The sequence below is a fragment of the Sardina pilchardus genome, chromosome 7, assembly GCF_963854185.1.
Source record: "Sardina pilchardus chromosome 7, fSarPil1.1, whole genome shotgun sequence".
In the NCBI taxonomy this organism is placed as follows: domain Eukaryota; kingdom Metazoa; phylum Chordata; class Actinopteri; order Clupeiformes; family Clupeidae; genus Sardina; species Sardina pilchardus.
In genome coordinates, this window is record NC_085000.1 from 13,527,062 (window position 1) to 13,547,628 (window position 20,567).

At 46.1% G+C, this 20,567-nt stretch overlaps 1 protein-coding gene across 1 annotated transcript in view; it reads left to right on the forward strand.

Moving 5' to 3' along the window:
* Positions 1-3,548: 3,548 nt before the first annotated feature.
* The window catches only part of ptpn1 (protein tyrosine phosphatase non-receptor type 1), a gene marked incomplete at its 3' end in the record, with an annotated part of 21,704 nt that continues 4,685 nt past the window's right edge, over positions 3,549-20,567 (forward strand). Inside the window, 4 exon segments of the mRNA XM_062540808.1 lie at positions 3,549-3,916; positions 4,987-5,077; positions 7,105-7,205; positions 13,149-13,247. Coding sequence (XP_062396792.1) covers positions 3,860-3,916; positions 4,987-5,077; positions 7,105-7,205; positions 13,149-13,247 — 348 coding nt within the window.

A 20,567-nucleotide genomic window follows, 5' to 3' on the forward strand; every position in this document is an offset into this window, starting at 1 on the left:
AAATATAAATTGGCAGACACAATTTAAAGTTTCACGTGTCACTGTGAACTGTCCCTTGGCCTAGTTATCTGCTTCATACAATTCCAGCCTTTGTGAGAGTAGGTCTCATCTTTAACACGGTAGCATTATATTTCAACTGAGCTAATCTAAAGTTATGGCCTGGTTCCTGGGATTGGTGAGCAGGTGTGCTGTGTCTGATGTAGTGGCACAGGGTGGTCCTACCAGTGTATTGCTATGCTTGCACGCACGCACACACACACACACACACACACACACACACACACACATACAAATGCACACAATTGTATACAAATGTATATGATATAAATTTTTGATGGAATTAAATTGAGACGTGTGTGTGTGTGTGTGTGTGTGTGTGTGTGAGAGTGTGTGTGTGTGTGTGTGTGTGTGTGTGTGTGTGTGTGTAATATCTCTGAGTGGGTTTGTTCTGTCCCTACTGATTTAGTTGGTGTTGATTGTTTACATTTAGTTAAGTTCACAGTTATGGATTTTGGGCACCTTAAACAACCAGTTCTATATATTTCTCGTTGGCAATACATTGCTGTACTTGTTTTATTTGACAACCATATCTGTAAATAAGGTGTAAATCACATAATTGTAAAATACTTCTTTCTAAATCTGTTGCAATAGGCTGTGTACAATTTGCAAAACTAGATGCACCGCATAGCGACCGCCGCTCAGTTCTGCACATTCACTCCACAAAAATAAATTCCGCTTGTCAACTTTCCTGTATCTCCTATTTGTGCAATTTATATGCACATATCTCCTACTCTTGTAGCTCATGTGTATAGAAATGAGTGTGTGCATGTATGTGTGAGTTTGCCTTTGTGCATAAGAGTGTGTGTGTGTGTCTGTGTGTGTGTGGTGTTTATGTGTGCGGGCATACATGTGTGTGTGTGTGCATGTGTGGAATCTGTGGATGTGTGTGTATCTGTGTGTGTGTGTGAGAGTATGGCTGTTTCCAGAAGTCAAGCATGCACGCTGAATAGTACCTTCTTTCCAGTAGCGTCTTAGTTAGCTTGCTCCTCAGTATGTGTCCCTACCTACATTTGGATAGCACTAACTAGTTGGCGTCACCTGACTCGGGGAGGGGGATGTGTTGACGATTTGCATGACGTGTGGAGCTTGACCTGCGCTGCGCAATGGATTATGGGATATCTGAGGGCAAAAGAGATGCATCGATGCACACTTGGAAATCACGCCAAACGAAGTACCCAACTAGTGAGAGTGCTTGACTTTCGGACAGTCTATTCTGACGTAACTTCCGGAAAATGCACACTGCAGTGCGTACTGATGTTTCAGACACAGCCTATGTGTCATTCTTAAGCAGCAACCCTTGGCTCAAAAGCACCATCTGCAGGTCGATGGGTGTACAGTCACTAAATGTACATAAACTGATTTCTTTTATAGCCCCCCATGGATGACATTCCACAAAACTCGGCATACTCCCAGAGGATGTCAGATGGATCATACACATGACATTTGGTGCAGTTCATTACATTTCATCTGAAGATAGGGGCGATTAAAGCAATATAATATTGCATTTTCATTTTTTGGGGGTGCAAATCACAAATTACTGGTTATAAGCTGAGTTGATGCGGGCTCTTGAGACCAACATACCATAAACATTTCATCATCCTCGGTGCCACGATCAGCGCGTTGGTGGAGTGGACTGCAGGGACCAAACGAAATTATTCCGTGCAAGGGCCACTGGGGCTACATACCCACCTAGTTTCATGTGCCCTGGTGCTACGGTGTCCCGTGAATCGTTGACCAAAAATTCAGGAAGTAGATGACGGGAGATTAAAAAAAAATGATATGACCGCAACGCTAGCGGCGGTCATAATAAATAAATTACTTTAATGTTGAAATGTTATACTTTATCTTGTCAAAATGAACCCAGACTAACATTGCCTTAAAAGGTCACCAAGAGGCTAACAAGGACACTGTTGACTGAGTACCCTCACCAAGCTGAACCATCCCAGGGTATGACTATGCACTGGGAATAAGAGAGTCTATGGGACATCCGCATGCAGACACACATGATGGCAAACACACACCCCAGTATAAAACAAAAAATAACACCCCTTTTATTTATTATATATTATAATTTATATATCTTATTATTTAGCAGCTCTGTCAAACTACTGCCTCACAGAGTTAAGTTTCACTTTTCCTTCACAGTTGTTTCCTGTAGCCTACTATTTACCAGACAGTCTACCTTTGCATAACCCTGCCCATTCAACAAATAGCACTATCACCCGTTCTGTTAGCACTACCCCTCTTATCAAGACATCCTGTAGGATTCCAAATACACCAATAATGGGGCCAGTACTGGTTCTTCAGAGCGATGCCATAGAAGAACCTTTTTCAGTGCTTCAAAGAACCATCGAGGCAACCTTTCGCCTGATGTAATGGTTCAACACAGTTTTGAATGGAACCATCCAGAGATGTAAAGAACCATTTTTTTTGTAGGAATAATCCTGATCAAACTGGTGGGACTCTCACAATGAAAACATGCAGGGTGTGAATTCAACACTAATTAACAACTGTCTTTTATTCTTATTCAGGATAATATAATATAAATATAAATATAATATTATTTATTAGCCCATCTTGACTGTGTTGGTGAGCAATCTATACTCAATCTATACTCACTGAGCTTTGTGCTGCTGCAAGGAGGTTGTCACAGCAGCAGGTCAAGTTTGTAGTGACACAACAGCAATACCACAATGCCACACTAGAGAGCGCTTGACTACAGGTGGATAGGGGGAAAAAATAACCATCAAACATTTGAAGTTAACAGAACTTACATTTGCTGACTAAGGACAGAGGCTGAGCCTACTCATGATTATTCATAATTGGGCGGTTCAGAGATGAGAGCACGATTATACAGTTCAAAAGTTTTTTTTTTTTTTTTTTTAAATAGGCTATGTGCCTAAGATATTGCCTAATTGCCCTCGATACCACCAAGGTCAACGAGACAGTCCTCCAAGCGTCGGGACTCTGTCTGAAATAAGTTAACTTGACTCTCTGCGTAGCCTACAGTTCGGCTCAGCTCCTGTGGGTGTGTCCCATTACCTCTAGTCCTGCGCAGTGGCCTACATACAGTGGACATTATCGCAGTATTTCCTGGATTATTTCCACTGTCTGATTCAGCTGCTTTCGTGAATCGTTAGTTTTGATGTCTTATCTGAATAGTGCAAAATAGTTTCATTGCATCATTGCTGCCTGTCATTGTTCTCACCTGGGGAGCCAATTTACGAGTTCGCTCACAATATATTTTACAGAACTGACCGGTCAGGCAAACGGTGTCTTTGACATCAAGCAATGCCCCTTCCGTGTAAAGGCCATCAGCCGTTTCAGCCAGATGGCCGAATAATTTACATCATTGTGTATACTAGAGTTTTAGCAGTTTATTCCTCTAAATATACTTTCCCGTGTACATTAACGTACAGTATTAAGATTACATTTGCGCTGCTTTTACTGGCCAACAGGAACATACAATCTAGACTGGCAGTCTTGTCTGTCTCATCGCCTACGCTTATCCTATGTGCTGATTGGTCTGCTCGGCTGTCCTCGTCCCGTGATTGGCAAACTTCGCGATCTTAGGGCGGGGTCCAACCAACGAGGGATAGTAGTGATGCAGGAGGCGGAGCATGCAGCGTGTTTCCGGTAAGAACAGGCCAAGACAACAGTAACATTAAAACCATAGACTGGAAAATTCAAGAAATTCTTACGGTCTTTTTGTTCACCGGTTTTGGAAGCTGACGGCATAGTAGCTCGACCAACAGAAATCAACTGAGCGTCGGGCTTTGAGGTTGTATTTCACACGGCAATGGAAGCCGAGTTTCGAGAAATCGATGAATCCGGGAATTGGAACGCCATTTACCAGGTAGGTACTGCTGGCTCAAGTAAGGTGGTGCACTGAGGAAGGTAACTTGGCTAACAACTTTCACACAGCCCGGCTACAGCCGTGTACAAATGTTGCACAGCTAACAGGCGTGCCCAGGATATGTTGTAGACACAATATCGATTTATTGACGTCTAGGAAAATAATCAAGCGAACTAGTCACTGTTTGGCAGCTTGATAAGTCCAGAAACCATAATGATCAAGAGATGCTATCCCTTGGAAACAGTTAGCATTGCTATCTCTTAAGACGGAACAAAGTGGACGAGTGGTGCAGTACACTGAGGTCGTAATCTAGATAGATAATAGGTGCGAAGTGTTGAGCTCCCCACACCAGTACGTGGAAACGAGAGAGAGCAAACTTTGCTGCCTACGTCTCAGGCCACAACGTGAGAGAAAGTCTGCTCCCACCTTGTGTCAAATTCCTGGAAAGCACCAGCGTTGACTAATGGACGTTAAACCGATTAGTTTGCCGTCACCTGGTCAGAGGAATAGCCAGGTGGCAGTGCTTAGCATGGTTGTGAAATCAGAACGTACAGGAATATGATGTGTATTCGCTGTCGCTAGCCACTCTAGGTGTGCATCCAAAGAGGTGAGAGAGTTAGCATACTGGCTAACTGTCTCAAAGGTTAAGCTCAGCACAGCACGTCCGGACGTCTCTCGTCAGCTGCGCGGCCCTGTCTTGTCCTTTACACTGGGCTTTCTAAACATGTTTATAAACACGGCTCCGGGGCCTGCGTCGCAGAGCTGTGCTCAATTCGGGTGTGTAGGCAGGACAGCTCAGAGGCTGAGCATCTGTCTGTTAGTGAAGGGCCTCTTCCTTATATCAGCTTGGTCCCTCATGCAAATGTTTTGATTCTGAAAGTAAACAGCTAGCAGGGGTGTCCTGCTTCAGTTGCTCGGGAGGTTGGCTGAAGTACTTCTCTGATTGTGTGTGTGTGTGTGTGTGTGTGTGTGTGTGTGTGTGTGTGTGTGTGTGTGTGTGTGTGTGTGTGTGTGTGTGTGTGTGTGTGTGTGTGTGTGTGTGTGTGTGTGATCTCCCTTGTGTGTTACAGGAAATCCGGCAGCAGTCGAGTGAGCTGCCCTGTCGGGTGGCAAAACTCCAGGAGAACAAGAGCAGGAACCGCTACAGAGATGTCAGCCCATGTGAGTACCAGGCCTTCACGCACACACACACCACCGCTAGCACCTTACACACACACACACACACACACACACACACAACGACTAGCACCACACACACACACGCACACACACACCACCGCTAGCACCTTACACACACACACACACACACACACACACCACGACTAGCACCACACACACACACACACACACACACACACACACACACCACCGCTAGCACCTTACACACACACACACACACACACACACACCATGACTAGCACCACACACACACACACACCACGGCTAGCACCTTGCACGCACGCACGCAGCCACGCAGCCACGCATGCACGCACGCACACACACACACACACACACACACTCCACCGCTAGCACCTTTCAAACACACACACCACGGCTAGCACCTAACACGTGCATACACTCACTAACTCATCACCGCTAGCATCTTACACACACACACACACACACATACACACACACAACATTGCTAGCACTTTGCACACACACACATTCACTGCTAGCTCCTCACACCTCATATTAACACAGAGATGTCAGCCTATATGATTACAGCCTTGCTCCTAGTATACGTCAGCCTATATGATTACAGCCTTGCTCCTCTATAGTGTACGCCAGCCTATATGATCACTACAGTCTTGCTCCTCTATAGTTTACCTCAAACCTATATAATTATCACAGCCTCATATTCACAGAGAGGTCAGCCTATATGATCACCACAGCGTCATGCCGCACATTCACAGAGGTCAGAGAGGCTATTTATATTATTGCTACAACCTTATACCTATTCACAGAGAGATGCCTATATCGGCCTATATGGTTACCACAGCCTTAAGTCCGGCGCCCACCGGACACGCCGCTCAGTGGTGTTCGGCGGTCTGGGCTTGCCGCGCAGGATTTGAGAATAGTTTTCTACCTCTGTGCGGCTGCTGCGCGGCAGACGTTTCCAGTGGGCTTTGCTCAGTTGAAAACAATGGAGTTCTCATTCTTTTCTTGTTGCGGCGCGCCGCGTACAGTACGTGTCTGGTGGGCGCCGGCCTTTATCCTCATAGGCAGAGAGATCAGCCGGATATATGATGACCACAGCCTTATACTCATATAGGCAGAGAGATCATCCTATATGGTTACCACAGCCTTATATTCATATAGGCAGAGAGATCATCCTATATGGTTACCACAGCCTTATGCTCATAGGCAGACAGGTCATCCTATATGGTTATGGTGATTTGGTGTGTATTGTGTGTGTGTGTGTGTGAGGACCTGTGTTAGTTTAGGACAGAAGAGAAGTGTTTCTGGCACCCTCACGGAACAAGTGTGTGTGCCCTAAATGTGTAAGTGTGTGTGCCCTAAGTGTGTGTCCTAAGTGTTTGTCCCCTAAGTGTGTAAGTGTGTGTGCCCTGTGTGTGTGTGTCCTAAGTGTGTGTGTCCTAAGTGTGTAAGTGTGTGTGCCCTAAGTGTGTGTCCTAAGTGTTTGTCCCCTAAGTGTGTAAGTGTGTGTGCCCTGTGTGTGTGTCCTAAGTGTGTAAGTGTGTGTGCCCTAAGTGTGTGTGTCCTAAGTGTGTAAGTGTGTGTCCTTGTCAGCACCAGAGCACAGTTCACCATCAGTTCAGTTGGGCTCTCAGCTCTTTTTTTCTCTCACTTGCTTTATCCTTCCGTCACAGAGCGCTAATTGTTGTGGTTTCCTCTTTTTATGTATTTATTTTTTCAATCATGAAGGCTCAGTTGAGTGTGTGTGTGTGTGTGTGTGTGTGTGTTACACCTGAGAAACCCATGCCAGTTGTATAAAGGAGTCCACAAATCCATTTTCTACTGTAGAGCAGTACAGGTGGCAGGGTCCTGAAGGTGTGTGTGTGTGTCTGAGTAGGGAGGGGTGTGTATCATCATAGAGGCTCATCGGCTGCTGGGGTGGGAACTCTCACACACAGACACACAGGATTCGTACTTAATCCTCTTCTTTTTGTCTTCCTTTTCCCTCTCCTCTGTCTCCTGTGTGTGTGTGTGTGTGTGTGTGTCAGTCGACCACAGCAGGATCCGTCTCCAGCAGGGTTCCAATGACTACATCAACGCCAGTCTCATAGCCATGGAGGAGGCACAGAGAAGCTACATCCTAACTCAGGTGTGTGTGTGTGTGTTTGTGTGTGTGTCATAGCCATGGAGGAGGCACAGAGAAGCTACATCCTAACTTTGGTGTGTGTGTGTGTGTGTGTGTGTGTGTGCGCGCGCCTGTGTGTGTGTATGTAACTCTCAGTTCCTATGAGAGATGACCTGACCATTATGAATGGCATTGTTAATGTAAGAGTGTGGAGACGACAGCTTCACTTTTTTCACACGTGAACACACACACACACACACACACACACACTGGTTGTGCTGGTTGCTATCGACAGTGGGGATGGCCCTCAATCTTGCCAGAGCGCGCGCACACACACACACACATACACACACACACACACACACACACACACACACACATAAAGACACATAAAGACGCGCGCACTGCTGGTTGCTGTCGGTAGCGGGGATGGCCCTGTGGTGCTCCTGAATGGGACTAAGACATGCAAGAATGACTGTGGTCAAGCCCCCACCCACTCCTGAGACACACACACACACACACACACACACGACACTGTGGTGAAGCAGGGGCATGGCACAACTCCCCCAACACACGTACACACACACACACACACACACACACACACACGTACACACACACACACACACACACACGTACACACACACATACACACTCACGCACTCAATCACACACGCACACACACACGCACACACACACGCACACACACACACACACACACACACACACACACACACACACACACACACACACTCACACACACACTCTGAGGTGGGTGAGTGGGTGGGTTGGTGAGCTGGCTCCTGCTCAGTGCCTGTGAGATGGGGAGGAGATGTCGGGGTTGATGTGGGTGAGATTTCGGTGCCGTCTGGCTGTGAAGTCTGACCTTTGAGGTTGCAGTGCGGTTTCCAGCAGAGCGTCTGCTGTGTGTGCGTGTGTGTGTGTGTGTGCGTGTGCGTGTGCGCGCGTGTGTGTACGTGCGTGTTTTCTATAACTTGAGCTATGGCAAGACAAGAATTGCTGAGCCTATTGAAGGGAGATGTGTTAGAGAGAGAGAGAGAGAGAGAGAGAGAGAGAGAGGGCGAACTAGACATTGAGGATGTGTGTGTGTGTGTGTGTGGCCTCATGTAAAACCCAGCGGGTGTGTACTTCATGCTTCTGCGTTGACTTGACACCGTAACTTTGACGCCGTTGTAAACCTTTTTCAGTTCTGCATTGTGTGTGTGTGTGTGTGCAGCTTATATGAGTCTACAGGCTGGTGTGCATGTGTAGATATAAATGTTATTTGTTCGGATTTTGCGTGCTCAGAATTGGGCTATGGGGGGGAGGGGGCTGGGAGGGGGGGCATATACGGGTCCGAGTGCCCACGGGGACCCAGGTTTGAGTCCCACCTGAGGTCATATCCCGATCCCACCCCATGTCTCTCTTCCACTTTCTTCCTGTCTACCTCTTCACTATCCTATCATAGTAAAGGCAAAAAGGGCAATATTTTTATATATATAAGAATAATTGGGTTATGGAGAAAACAGTATAATATGAGGTGTGATCTATGAAAACCTATCACATGGTGCACTCATATCCTTGATTTTTGATTATTCTTTTTCTCTGTTCATTTCACCAATTTAGGATTCTGATCTCATCCTATCAGCGTTCTTGACACTGCCCCAGTGTTGTAGTCTAGTTAGCTGTAGTGGATATACTGTGATGTAGCAGGTAGTCCGTATCCTTGCCTATTTGAGTGGGTATACTGAGATGGTGATGCTTTTTAACTGGGTATACTGAGATGGTGATGCTTTTTAACTGGGTTTACTGAGATGGTGATGCTTTTTAACTGGGTATACTGAGATGGTGATGCTTTTTAAGTGGGTATACTGAGATGGTGATGCTTTTTAAGTGGGTATACTGAGATGGTGATGCTTTTTAAGTGGGTATACTGAGATGGTGCCTATTTCAAGTGGGTATACTGAGATGGTGATGCTTTTTAAGTGGGTATACTGAGATGGTGATGCTTTTTAAGTGGGTATGCTGCGTAGTCCTGCATATCACATAGACTGCACCACTACACTGTCCCCTAGCAAAACCCTGGATTCCATCCTCCCAAAATGTTGGATGTTTCTAGGACGGCGTCAGAATCATGAGTTGGTGAAGTTGCTCCATGTGATGGGGTTTCCCAGGTCGCATGACACATTCCAGTGCTATTTCTATTTATTGGAACCAGGAAACACGTCTGTGTGTTGTCTGCTAGCCAAATAACAAACCGCATTCATTTCAATAGTCCTCACACCCAACCCCCTCCCACTCTTACCTCAGGTAAACTCACACTGGTCTATGGACTCTTAAATGACCATGTATGATGTAATATGCCTGAGTGAGTCTATTAGCAAAGCCTCTTAGAAAGCTAGCATGTAGCTACCACCCACTGGAGGCAGCTGAAGCACACCGGCTATCAGCATGCTGGGCGACTGTAGAGCTTTGAGGAGGTATCCACATGGGATCTGTAGGGGGTACGTGCATGACGATGGCGTAGGGCTTTGAGGGGGTACGTGCATGACGATGGCGTAGGACTTTAAGGGGGTATGAGCATGACGATGGCGTAGGGCTTTGTAGGGGGTACGTGCATGGCGATGGCGTAGGGCTTTGAGGGGTTACGTGCATGATGACCCAGAGGGCTTTTTAGGAGGTACGTGCATGACGATGGCGTAGGGCTTTTTATGGGGTACGTGCATGACGATGGCGTAGGGCTTTGAGGGGTTACGTGCATGACGACCCAGAGGGCTTCTTAGGGGGTACGTGCATGACGATGGCGTAGGACTTTGTAGGGGGTGCGCCGTCGCTCTGGACACAGAAACATCATTCCATTTTTGTACTTCTGTAACTCCAGCCACACATACACCAGCTACACACACACACACACACACACACACACACACACACACACACACACACACACACACACACACACACACACACACACACACACACACACAGCAGCTATCCACACACTAACAGATCAGTAGTTTTGTGTTTTGTATTCACTAAGAAAGGCCACATCAGGGCCACATCAGGGCCACATCAGGGCCACATCAGGGCCACATCAGGGCCAGACCAGAGCCCTCAGTGTGGCGGGGGGTGAGACCATCCTTCAGTGTGATGGGTGTAACTTCTAGTCAGTGTGTTTCTATGCTCTATGGTCATGACCTGTGTACACACACACACACACACACACACACACACACGCTAGCACTTAATCACCATGGACAGATTTTGTCTGTGTGTGTGTGCACACGTGGTTTTGTGAGTGTGTGTGTTAGGAAATCAACTTGTTGTCAGCACTTACAGACACACACTCATTTTATTTTTTTTGGATCAGCAGCTGAGCATATTGATTCTTTTCAGTTAAGAGGCCTGTCTCAACCTGTTGACACACACACAGAGACACACACACACACACACACACACAAAATCTCATCTTTTTTTCCCTCAGCTGTGCTAATCAGGGTTTCTCAGAAATGCAAACATCTCGTGGGCGACTTTCCGCTCCCCCAGTGCATTGTGGGATTGTTTGTGAGTAGTGATGTCGCTGTCCCGCCCACGACTACTGATGCATTCCTCTCCTGAACACACAGACACATATGCACACACCACCACACACACATATATACACACACTACACACACACATACACACACACACGTGGCAGACTTGGTGAGGTGTGTTAAAGTGTGTACGGTCTGGGATGTTTGGGTGATTGTGGGGCTGTTTATTGGAGCTCAGTATCACTGTGGTTGGACTCAGGGGAAGGGTTCTCAGCACTGCTTACCACAGTAGGCCTACAGGGACCAGAAGTGTGTGTGTGTGTGTGTGTGTGTGTGTGTGTGTGTGTGTGTAGGGAGAGAGGGAGGGTGGGACAGCAAAAGCTTGGGAAAGACCCTTTTCATGATGGAGTGGTGAATATTCTGTGAATAATTTCCACTGTGTGTGAGGTGAAGTACTTTAGTCTGTGTGTGTGTGCATGTGTGCGTGTGTGTGTGTGTGCAAGGATACAGGGTGCGACCAAAAGAGAGGTCTGCTCAGTGCAGCTAAAATGTTTCGTTGCTCGCACCGGTGCACCTACAATTTTGCTGGTCTAGCTTAACACACACACACACACACACACACACACACACACACACACACACAGACTATATGATTCGATTTGGATTATGCAGACTTTTGATTATCCAACTGGATGTGTTATTGGGATTTTATACATTAATATGCGCAAATATAATTTTGGTAACCTCACACAACCTCAGCCCAGGCAACATTAGCCCCGTTTATACTATGGGCCATTGGCCCAGGAACTTAAGCCCAGGAACTTAAGCCCAGGGCACAAGCACCAGGGCTAGAGTTCTCGGTGCGTTTATACTGGGTGGCTCTGGGGTGGGCCATGTAGCCAACTGTCAACCTTGGATCCATAGAAACGTGAACAACATTCTACAGGCAGCAGGCACGGGCAGTTAGTAAATAGAACGGTAGCCGTAGTAACCAGTTCGACGTGACGTGTAAGCACTGGGGCTTGGATCGTGGCCCTGACCGTTGAGGTGGGCTTGTTGTCAGGGCAATAGTTCCAGGTTAAGCCCCGTTTCAGCCCAGCCCCGTCTAGTATAAACTCCTACCTGGGCTGGGCTTAAGTTCCAGCACCGGGTTCAGCCCATAGTATAAACGGGGCTATTGTGGGGACCCCTGCAATCTCTGGCGGCCCCAATGGGGGCCCCGTACCCCAGGTTGGGTACCACTGCAGTAGAGAATGCCCATAATCCATAGCAGTGGTTGTCAGCTGGTGTGCTATGGAATGTTGGGGTAGAGCGACATTAAATGCATCAATGAGATAGCATCTTAATTTAAAAAATGTTTTCGGAGTGTAGAGATTTACATTTTTTTTTTTCTGGTCGTCAGAAGGCTGCCATAGTCAGTTTGACTACATAATTGGTACCTTTCCAGGTAAGCTGGTCGCGGTGGTTTGCTACCTACGGTTGTTGGGATATGTTGCAATGGCTGGATTTAGCAACTTTTGCGCCTGTCTGCTCCAACAACAACAAAAGCAGCCTCCAGCGCGCGTCTTGCGGCGTGAGTGCGGCGTGAGTGTGCCGTCGGGAGCCCTCGCTCCCTCGTTGGGCAACAGAACGACGTCACGTTTCTCAGTGAGTGAAGAGTGTCACAACTTGCCTCGTTGTTGAGCTCAGCTCCTGGAGAAGAGTGCGCTCATATGGGAATGAACACCCAGACCTGGTGATAATTAGTCACCACAAGGCTGCTTTGCCTCTCTGTTGAGCTCAGCTCCTGGAGAAGAGTGCAGGCATACGAGCATGAACACCCAGACCTGGGGATAATTAGTCACCAAGAGGCTGCTTTGGGTTTGGGTTTGGGTTGACCTTTGCTCTGCCTCAGCCCCAGAAAGGTCGAGAGCCTCTTACCTCAATGCACGGCAAGGTGCCAGGGGCACGGCAGTAATGGGGGTTAGAGTGCCCATGCTAGCGTCAGTAACTTTAAGGGTTAGGGTGCCCATGCCAGCGTCAGTAACTTTAAGGGTTAGGGTGCCCATGCCGGGGGCGTCAGTAAAGGGTGTTACGGTACCCATCCCAGGGGCACATCAGTAAAGGGGGTTAGGGTGGCCATGCCAGACAAGGGGGTGGCCATGCCAGTCACACGTCAGTACATCAGTAATGGGGGTTAGGGTGCCCACATAGGTGGAATAGATTGTGTGTGTGTGTGTGTTAAAATGTTGAGGTGTGTTTTAACTATGAAGTGTGTTAAAATGTTGTGTTGTATGCTGTAACCGTGTTGTGTGTGTTGTAACAGTGATGTGTGTGTGTGTGTGTGTGTGCGCTGTAACCCTGACCCGTGTTATGTGTGTTGTAACCGTGTTGTGTGTGTGTGTGTGTGTGTGTGTGCTGTAACCGTAACCGTGCTGTGTTTCCTCTGCAGGGCCCGCTGCCCAACACGTGCGGTCACTTCTGGGAGATGGTGTGGGAGCAGCGCTCTCGAGGAGTCGTCATGCTCAACCGCGTCATCGAGAAGGGCTCGGTGAGTCCGCACACCCCAGGGGCTGTATGGTAACCAGTGTGGGTGTGTGTGGGTGTGGGTGTATGATCATGAGTGGTGAGGGTGTGTGTATGTGTATGTGAGGTGTCTGTTTGAGAGTGTGTGTGTGTGTGTGTGTGTGTGTGTGCGTGTGGTGGGTGTATGATCATGATCATGTGTTAGGTTAGGGTGTTTGATCATGTGTGTGTGTGTGTGTGTGTGTGTGTGGTGGGTGTATGATCATGTGTTAGGTGAGGGTGTGTGTGTGTGTGTGGTGGGTGTATGATCATGTGTTAGGTGAGGGTGTGTGTGTGTGTGGTGGGTGTATCATGTGTTAGGTGAGGGTGTGTGTGGTGGGTGTATGATCATGTGTTAGGTGAGGGTGTGTGTGTGTGTGGTGGGTGTATGATCATGTGTTAGGTGAGGGTGTGTGTGGTGGGTGTATGATCATGTGTTAGGTGAGGGTGTGTGTGTGTGTGGTGGGTGTATGATCATGTGTTAGGTGAGGGTGTGTGTGGTGGGTGTATGATCATGTGTTAGGTGAGGGTGTGTGTGTGTGTGAGGTGGGTGTATGATCATGTGTTAGGTGAGGGTGTGTGTGGTGGGTGTATGATCATGAGTGTTAAATGACTGTGACTGGGCAATGTTTGATAGTGAGTGTTTTATATCCATGTGTGTGTGTGCGTGCTTGTGTGCAGGGGATTAATCATGAGTTGTGTGTGTAGGTGTGAGTATGGATGCCAAGATGCAATTTTATTCTATCAGAGCTAAGGGTGTTCGATTTCGTATTAATCGTATTTCGTTTGTAATAGTCATATTTCGTTTTAAGTCGAAATCGATCGAAATTACATCTCAATCTCGAACTTCGAACTCAAAGGTAGAATCGACGATGCAGCCACACTGAACTGAACTGTCTGTGCTGACTGTCTACAATAAAACAAAAAAAGATGCATCAGTAAGTAGGCTGTCAAAACAATTCCAAACAGACATTAGGTGCTTATAGAGCAGGTCCAGATTATTTGTCAAATAAACCAGTGAAAAAAACAGTGAATTAAAATAGTGTCATGGGAATGAATATGCAACTGACTGTCATACCTGACTTCTGTCATGGCTCATGTTTTTAAAAGAAACCAGTGAAACCTCTCTCTCTCTCTCACACACACACACACACACACACACACACTCTCTCCAGTGTTAGGGTGGGCAGTGACACGGTGTAGGAAAAGAACCTAGTGAAACCGTATCCTGACAAACAATAAGCAGCATTTTAAAGGAGTCCTAGAATTCAAAACCACATTCACCTTGTTACTGTTGAATTTAGGCTGCGAGCAGTGTCCAAAGGACAACACCAAAGACTTTACCGCGTCCCCCGCCTGCTTTCGTATGCAAATTGGGAAATAGAAACAGCCGTGTTGAAATGCTCCAATCTGAACAGAGCTCAGATAACACGTAATAGGCGCCCATCCCCCTTTAGATACACCCCTCGGCCCCTCTCATTTGCATACCTTCGATTAATAATTCTTGTTAAACTGCTCTTACGATGCTAGTATCTAGATATGTGGTCTATGGCAGAGACGTTGTAATGCTAGCGTTATTACAGCTAACTTTGGAGAGTTACTATACTAAGAAATGTACTGATAAAACTTACCAATCTAACACATTCATTCTGTTGGGGAATCTGCTGCACTTCATCTTCGTCAGAACCTTCTTCTGACTCGGTTTATACATGTACGGCTGTATTCCTTATTTAAATCCATTGTTGATAGCTTTGTCAAAGATTTTGGCTTTATTTACCAGCAGTAAACGTAGTTTCACTTTGCTCTAGCTTCAGACCGGTGGATTGAGCCAATCAACTTTCAGGACATATCGGCCAATAGACCAATCAGCGCGCATCTCATTTGAATATTCATGAACTTGCTGAGTGGGCGGGAAAAACAAACTGTTTCATTGCAAGGCTTATTTATGACCCTGTATTAGGCGATCTAGCAGTGCTCCTGGGGCGTTTTCAGCCCCACAAATTTACATATGACATTATTTAGGCTCAAAGATCAATTTGTAATGGTCAAAAAATGCGTTCTATGACTCCTTTAATGCCTCATTCAAGTGATAGTTTACCCATCATTAACATTCTACTTCAGTCATATTTCATGAAACATACCACAGTGCAACGTACTGACAGAAAGCAAGCAGCATTGTAATGTAGGGTTACGGGTCAATATCCAGACTACACAAAGGGATGCGATCATAGCTCTCTCTCTCTCTCGTTCCGTAAAAATACTGACATAGGGCTCTCTAGGCTACTTTACTCCTTTGGCTTTCCTTGCCAAAATGCATTCATTGCGCGATATAAACTTGGGTTTATTGCATGATGTTGACGGCAATGTAGATACTTGTTGGTCCGTTCTGATTGGAACTGCCGGTGTTCATGATCAGTTTTGCATTTCGGAGACATGGTTAACATTCGGTTTTAACGTTATGGCTACTGCTGCCAATATGAGCACGTGATTGGCCCCGTACCCGATGTTAGTATCTGTATCGGTGCATACCTTGTGTTGAGTGTAAGGTGAGCTTGTGTGTTAAGTGTGTGTGTGAGGTTTTGGTGTGAGGTGAATATGTGTTTACTGGTGAGTGTGTGTTTATTGTTGGGTGAGTGTGTGTGTGTGTGTGTGTGTGTGTGTGTCTGTGTATGTGTTTGATTTTGGATGAATATATATGTGTGTGTGTGACTGTGTGTGTGTGTGTCCGTGTGTGTTTGGTGGTGTGTGTGATATGGGCTGTTTGAAGACCCAATTCAAACACCCCTTGTCAGTGATGAATGTTTGATTAATTGATTATGTTTTATTAAGTGATGTGTGTGTGTGTGTGTGTGCGCGCGTGCGCGCGCGCTTGTGTGTGGTGAAGTGACTGCTGGTAATAAAATGCAGACTTTTTTTTTTGAAAAACACCGAAGTGGAAGTGAAAATGAAATGCTGAGGTAGAAAAAGTCAGAAAGTGAAAGAGTCTAAACGAAAAATTCTCTGACACACACACACACACACACACTCACACACTCTCACCACCATCCACACACACACACACACACACACACACACACTCTGTAACACCTTCACCATCACGCACGCACACACTCACACTCTTGCCCGCACCATCGCACACGCTCGCTCGCACACACACACACACACACACACACACACCAGCATGGAGGAAGTGCTGAGGCATGCTGGGCCCTGACAGGTGCTGTATCCCATGATTCCGTTGGGCGGAAGAGCACAATTTCACTTCTCCTTTCCACTAGTTTGGGTGTGTGTATGTGTGTGTGTGTGTGTGAGAGAGAGAGAGAGAGACACATTGAGGTTATGATGAGGTAGTGTCCCAGCCTGCCTCTGTTTGCTTGCAAATATTATCGGCTGTTCGGGGCCTGATGCCCAGGCAAGTAGTAACCTATGCTTGATGAGTCACAAACATACAAATATCAAGAGAGGTGAATTTATTTACATTGTATGCATATTTTCTCGCTCATGTAAATATATTTCTGTACATAGTATCCCATTTGTGAGTAGAGTGGTTTGTGTGCGCGTGCTTATGTGTGTGAGTGTGTGTTCTTCTGGTCATACTCTAAATACACAAGTAGAGGGCGAGCCAGTGTGCTGATATTCCTTGAGATTTTGTAGAGTCCCAATTTATACACTAAATATAACCTTCAGCCTACTTCTTTGTTTGTGTTAGAGAGAGTATCAGGTGTGTGTGTGAGAAAGAGAAGAGAAGAGAAGAGAAGAATAGAGGTTGTGACTGTGTCTGAGATGAGAGAAATGTAGATGTCATGTGTTTGTGTATGTAAAAGAGATTGTGTTTTGTGTGTGTATGGAAGGTGTGTGTGTGTGTATTAAAGGTGTAGGGGTGTGTGTGTGGTGTGGTGTGTGTGTGTTAGGGGCAGAGAGTTGCAAAAGCTGTATGAGGGGCAAAGCCTAGTGTGTGTGTCAGGGGTCATAGTGGTTTATGGATGTATGACTGCAGAAATTCATTATGTTTACGTGACGTCAGAAAAAAAATAAAATGATTGATTTAGTCTGACTAAAACTGGAATGATGACCCCTGACACACACACAGTGCTGCCCCCTCACACACATACAGCCTCTGAACCTCTCTGCCCCCCCCCCACCCCACACACACACAGTGCTGCCCCCTCACACACATACAGCCTCTGAACCTCTCTGCTGCAGGATATGGTGGAGGGATGCTCGGCTTTGCCTTCTGTCTCACAAAAGGAGCGCTTGACACACACAACTGAAAAAGACGGATTTCGACGGTTCTTGATTCTGAAATAGTCGAGTGGTGTCCTCTTCCTCTGTCATGTTTCCATTTCGAGTTTCGACAGTGGAGCAGCAGGACGGAATTTAACCCAGGCCTAAACAACAATATCGGTCAGTTTGGCCGCTTGAACCCACGTAGGCCTAAACAACAATATCGGTCAGTTTGGCCGCTTGAACCCACGTAGGCCGAAACAACAATATCGGTCAGTTTGGCCGCTTAAACCCACGTAGGCCTAAACAGCAATATCGGTCAGTTTGGCCGCTTAAACCCACGTAGGCCTAAACAGCAATATCTGTCAGTTTGGCCGCTTAAACCCACGTAGGCCTAAACAGCAATATCGGGTCAGTTTGGCCGCTTAAACCCACGTAGGCCTAAACAACAATATCGGGTCAGTTTGGCCGCTTGAACCCACGTAGGCCTGTACAGCAATATCGGTCAGTTTGGCCGCTTGAACCCACTTAGGCCTGTACAGCAATATCGGTCAGTTTGGTTACTTAAACCGACGTAGGCCTAAACAGCAATATCGGTCAGTTTGGCTGCATAAAACCCACGTAGGCTTAAGCAACAATATCGGTCAGTTTGGCCGCTTAAACCCGCGTAGGCCTAAACAGCAATATCTGTCAGTTTGGCTGCTTAAACCCCGCACAATATCCAGCTCAACTATAATGTTCTACTCTATTTAATCATTTCTATTAATGTTATTTTAAGTATTTAATTTGCACGATCACAGTGAATCATCTCTTACTCCCACACCCACAAACACACATCTGTCATTCCGTCCGCTCCTGCATACGCATACCCCACACACACACGCGCGCATACACCACGCACACACATCTGTCATTCCGTCCCCTCCCGCATACGCATACCTCACACACACACACGCACATACACCCACAAACACACATCTGTCATTCCGTCCGCTCCCGCATGGAGCTCTCAAAACATGTCCCGTCAGAGTCATTGGGATGGTTATTAGAGCCCGACCGATATATCGGCCGGCCGATATTATCGGCCGATATTAGGCATTTTCAAAACTATCGGTATCGGCCGATAAATATTTTATAACGGCCGATAAATATTTTTTAATTAAATAAAGGAAACCCGAATATTGATCCTCCATTCACATTTCCAGTGTTGTAATTACGTTGTATTCCACCAGAGGGCGCATCTTCTTACTGCAAGACACGCACTCTGCTTGACTAGTTAGTTCTACTTCCTAAACAACGGCAACAAATTGCAGTTAGCGTTGCGTGTCATAGTTTTCTGAAGTGGTTTGTGTGTTCATGGTAGGATGATTTTCACGTGAAATGTAATTCTCATTTCTTCTAAAAGCCTAAATAAATGCAAGAATGTTTATCGGACATGCTTCATTTTTACTGCTGTAGGCTAACGTTAATCTTAGAGCCACTGGTCACAATGTTAAGTCCAAAGCTAAAACAAATTGAACGTTAGCATTGGTGGTTGTGTGATGGAGGCTAATTTGAATGTTGTTGTATTTGTAAAACATAAACGTGGTTATACTGAGGATATTGATAGCAGCACTGTAATTGTCTCTTCCCGACCGTCATCCCGTTCATTTTCCGATCATAAGGGGAGCTAATTAGCAGCGCCAACATTTAGCCATAGAGAGTTAAAGCGGAGTAATGAGGGATCTTTGATTTAGCTAGTGGAATTTAGCCGGTGGAAGTAGTATGATGCATCCTTAAAAACACCTCTGTTGCTAAAACTATTAAGCTGCTGTTGACTTGTTCACAAAGATCGCTCAGACTGTCCATGGTGGTCCTGTCAGTGCTGTCAGTGAGTGTAAACTGTTACATTGTGCTCACGAAGACAGCACACAAAATAAATGTGAGCATATGAAACAAGTCTTCAGAGCTAACCTTAATTCCCAAACACTCACATACTCCTTTGTTAGTCTTCAATTTTTTTGCATTTCAACAAAGGTGTTTACACCAAGCATGGTTTACAAAGGTTAAAGGTAAAGTAAAAATAATATTTTGTGCAATGGTGGTTATCAAAGGTGAAAAGACCACACTTATGTAATAATAAAAAAAATACTGTATAAGAATGTTTTATTAGGAAACCAGATGGTTAGGCCTATTTAAACAGATTTAAATTATGTTGATTAAAAATGATTATCGGCCGATATATCGGTTATCGGCTATTGAAACTCTCAAATATCGATATCGGTATCGGTCCTCAAAATCCCATATCGGTCGGGCTCTAATGGTTATACTGTGTGTCTTTTTTCGGATTGAGCGGTGGCCGTTTTGCTTCCACCTATCGTCTGTGAGTGGAAAAAACACCCTTCCAACTTTGAGCCGGCGGGCCGGTGCACAAACAGAAAGTCTCCAGCCTCGCGATCATTCTCATGAAAAGGCAGACTGATGGATTGAGGAGTGTTGTCAAATATACACGCTAAAGCTGTAAGGGAAGCTCTGCAGAGAAACTTGCAAGCGTAAAACAAGAACACAACAGTGAAGAAATGGCTAAACCTGCATAGTTTCTCTTTAACATTCATGTTAGTCCACCTGAAATTTTAGCCTAACTCTCGCCAGACCCTTGTAGTTCCGCCATGCTCCACCAGAGGCGTTTCGCTGAGCTCCACACAAGGGTCTGGACGCGAGGGCAATCCAAACCCCTGTGCCAGTGTTCAAAAAATGAGCAGCCAATCAGGAGCGCCGAAGCGAGTGTTTGATTCAAATAACAATGGCGGCACGCAGCGAGGAGTCTTGTGCTGACATTGATTCTGCTATTTCAACCGTTTTGTCGAATCTATCAAGTATTCATTCTTTCAGAGAATAGTTTTGAAGACATTTATTGGTGGCAAGGATGTTTTTACTCTTCTTCCGACCGGGTTTGGCAAGAACTTGAAGAAGCCTAGCACGTCATTCAAGATAACAGGCAAGTGGTTTATCAAATGACATGCGAGGATGTTTTACAAGGACCCGCCTTCAGAAATACATCACCTATCAAGAAGTCCCAGATCCTTGTGTGAAGCAGACAGCG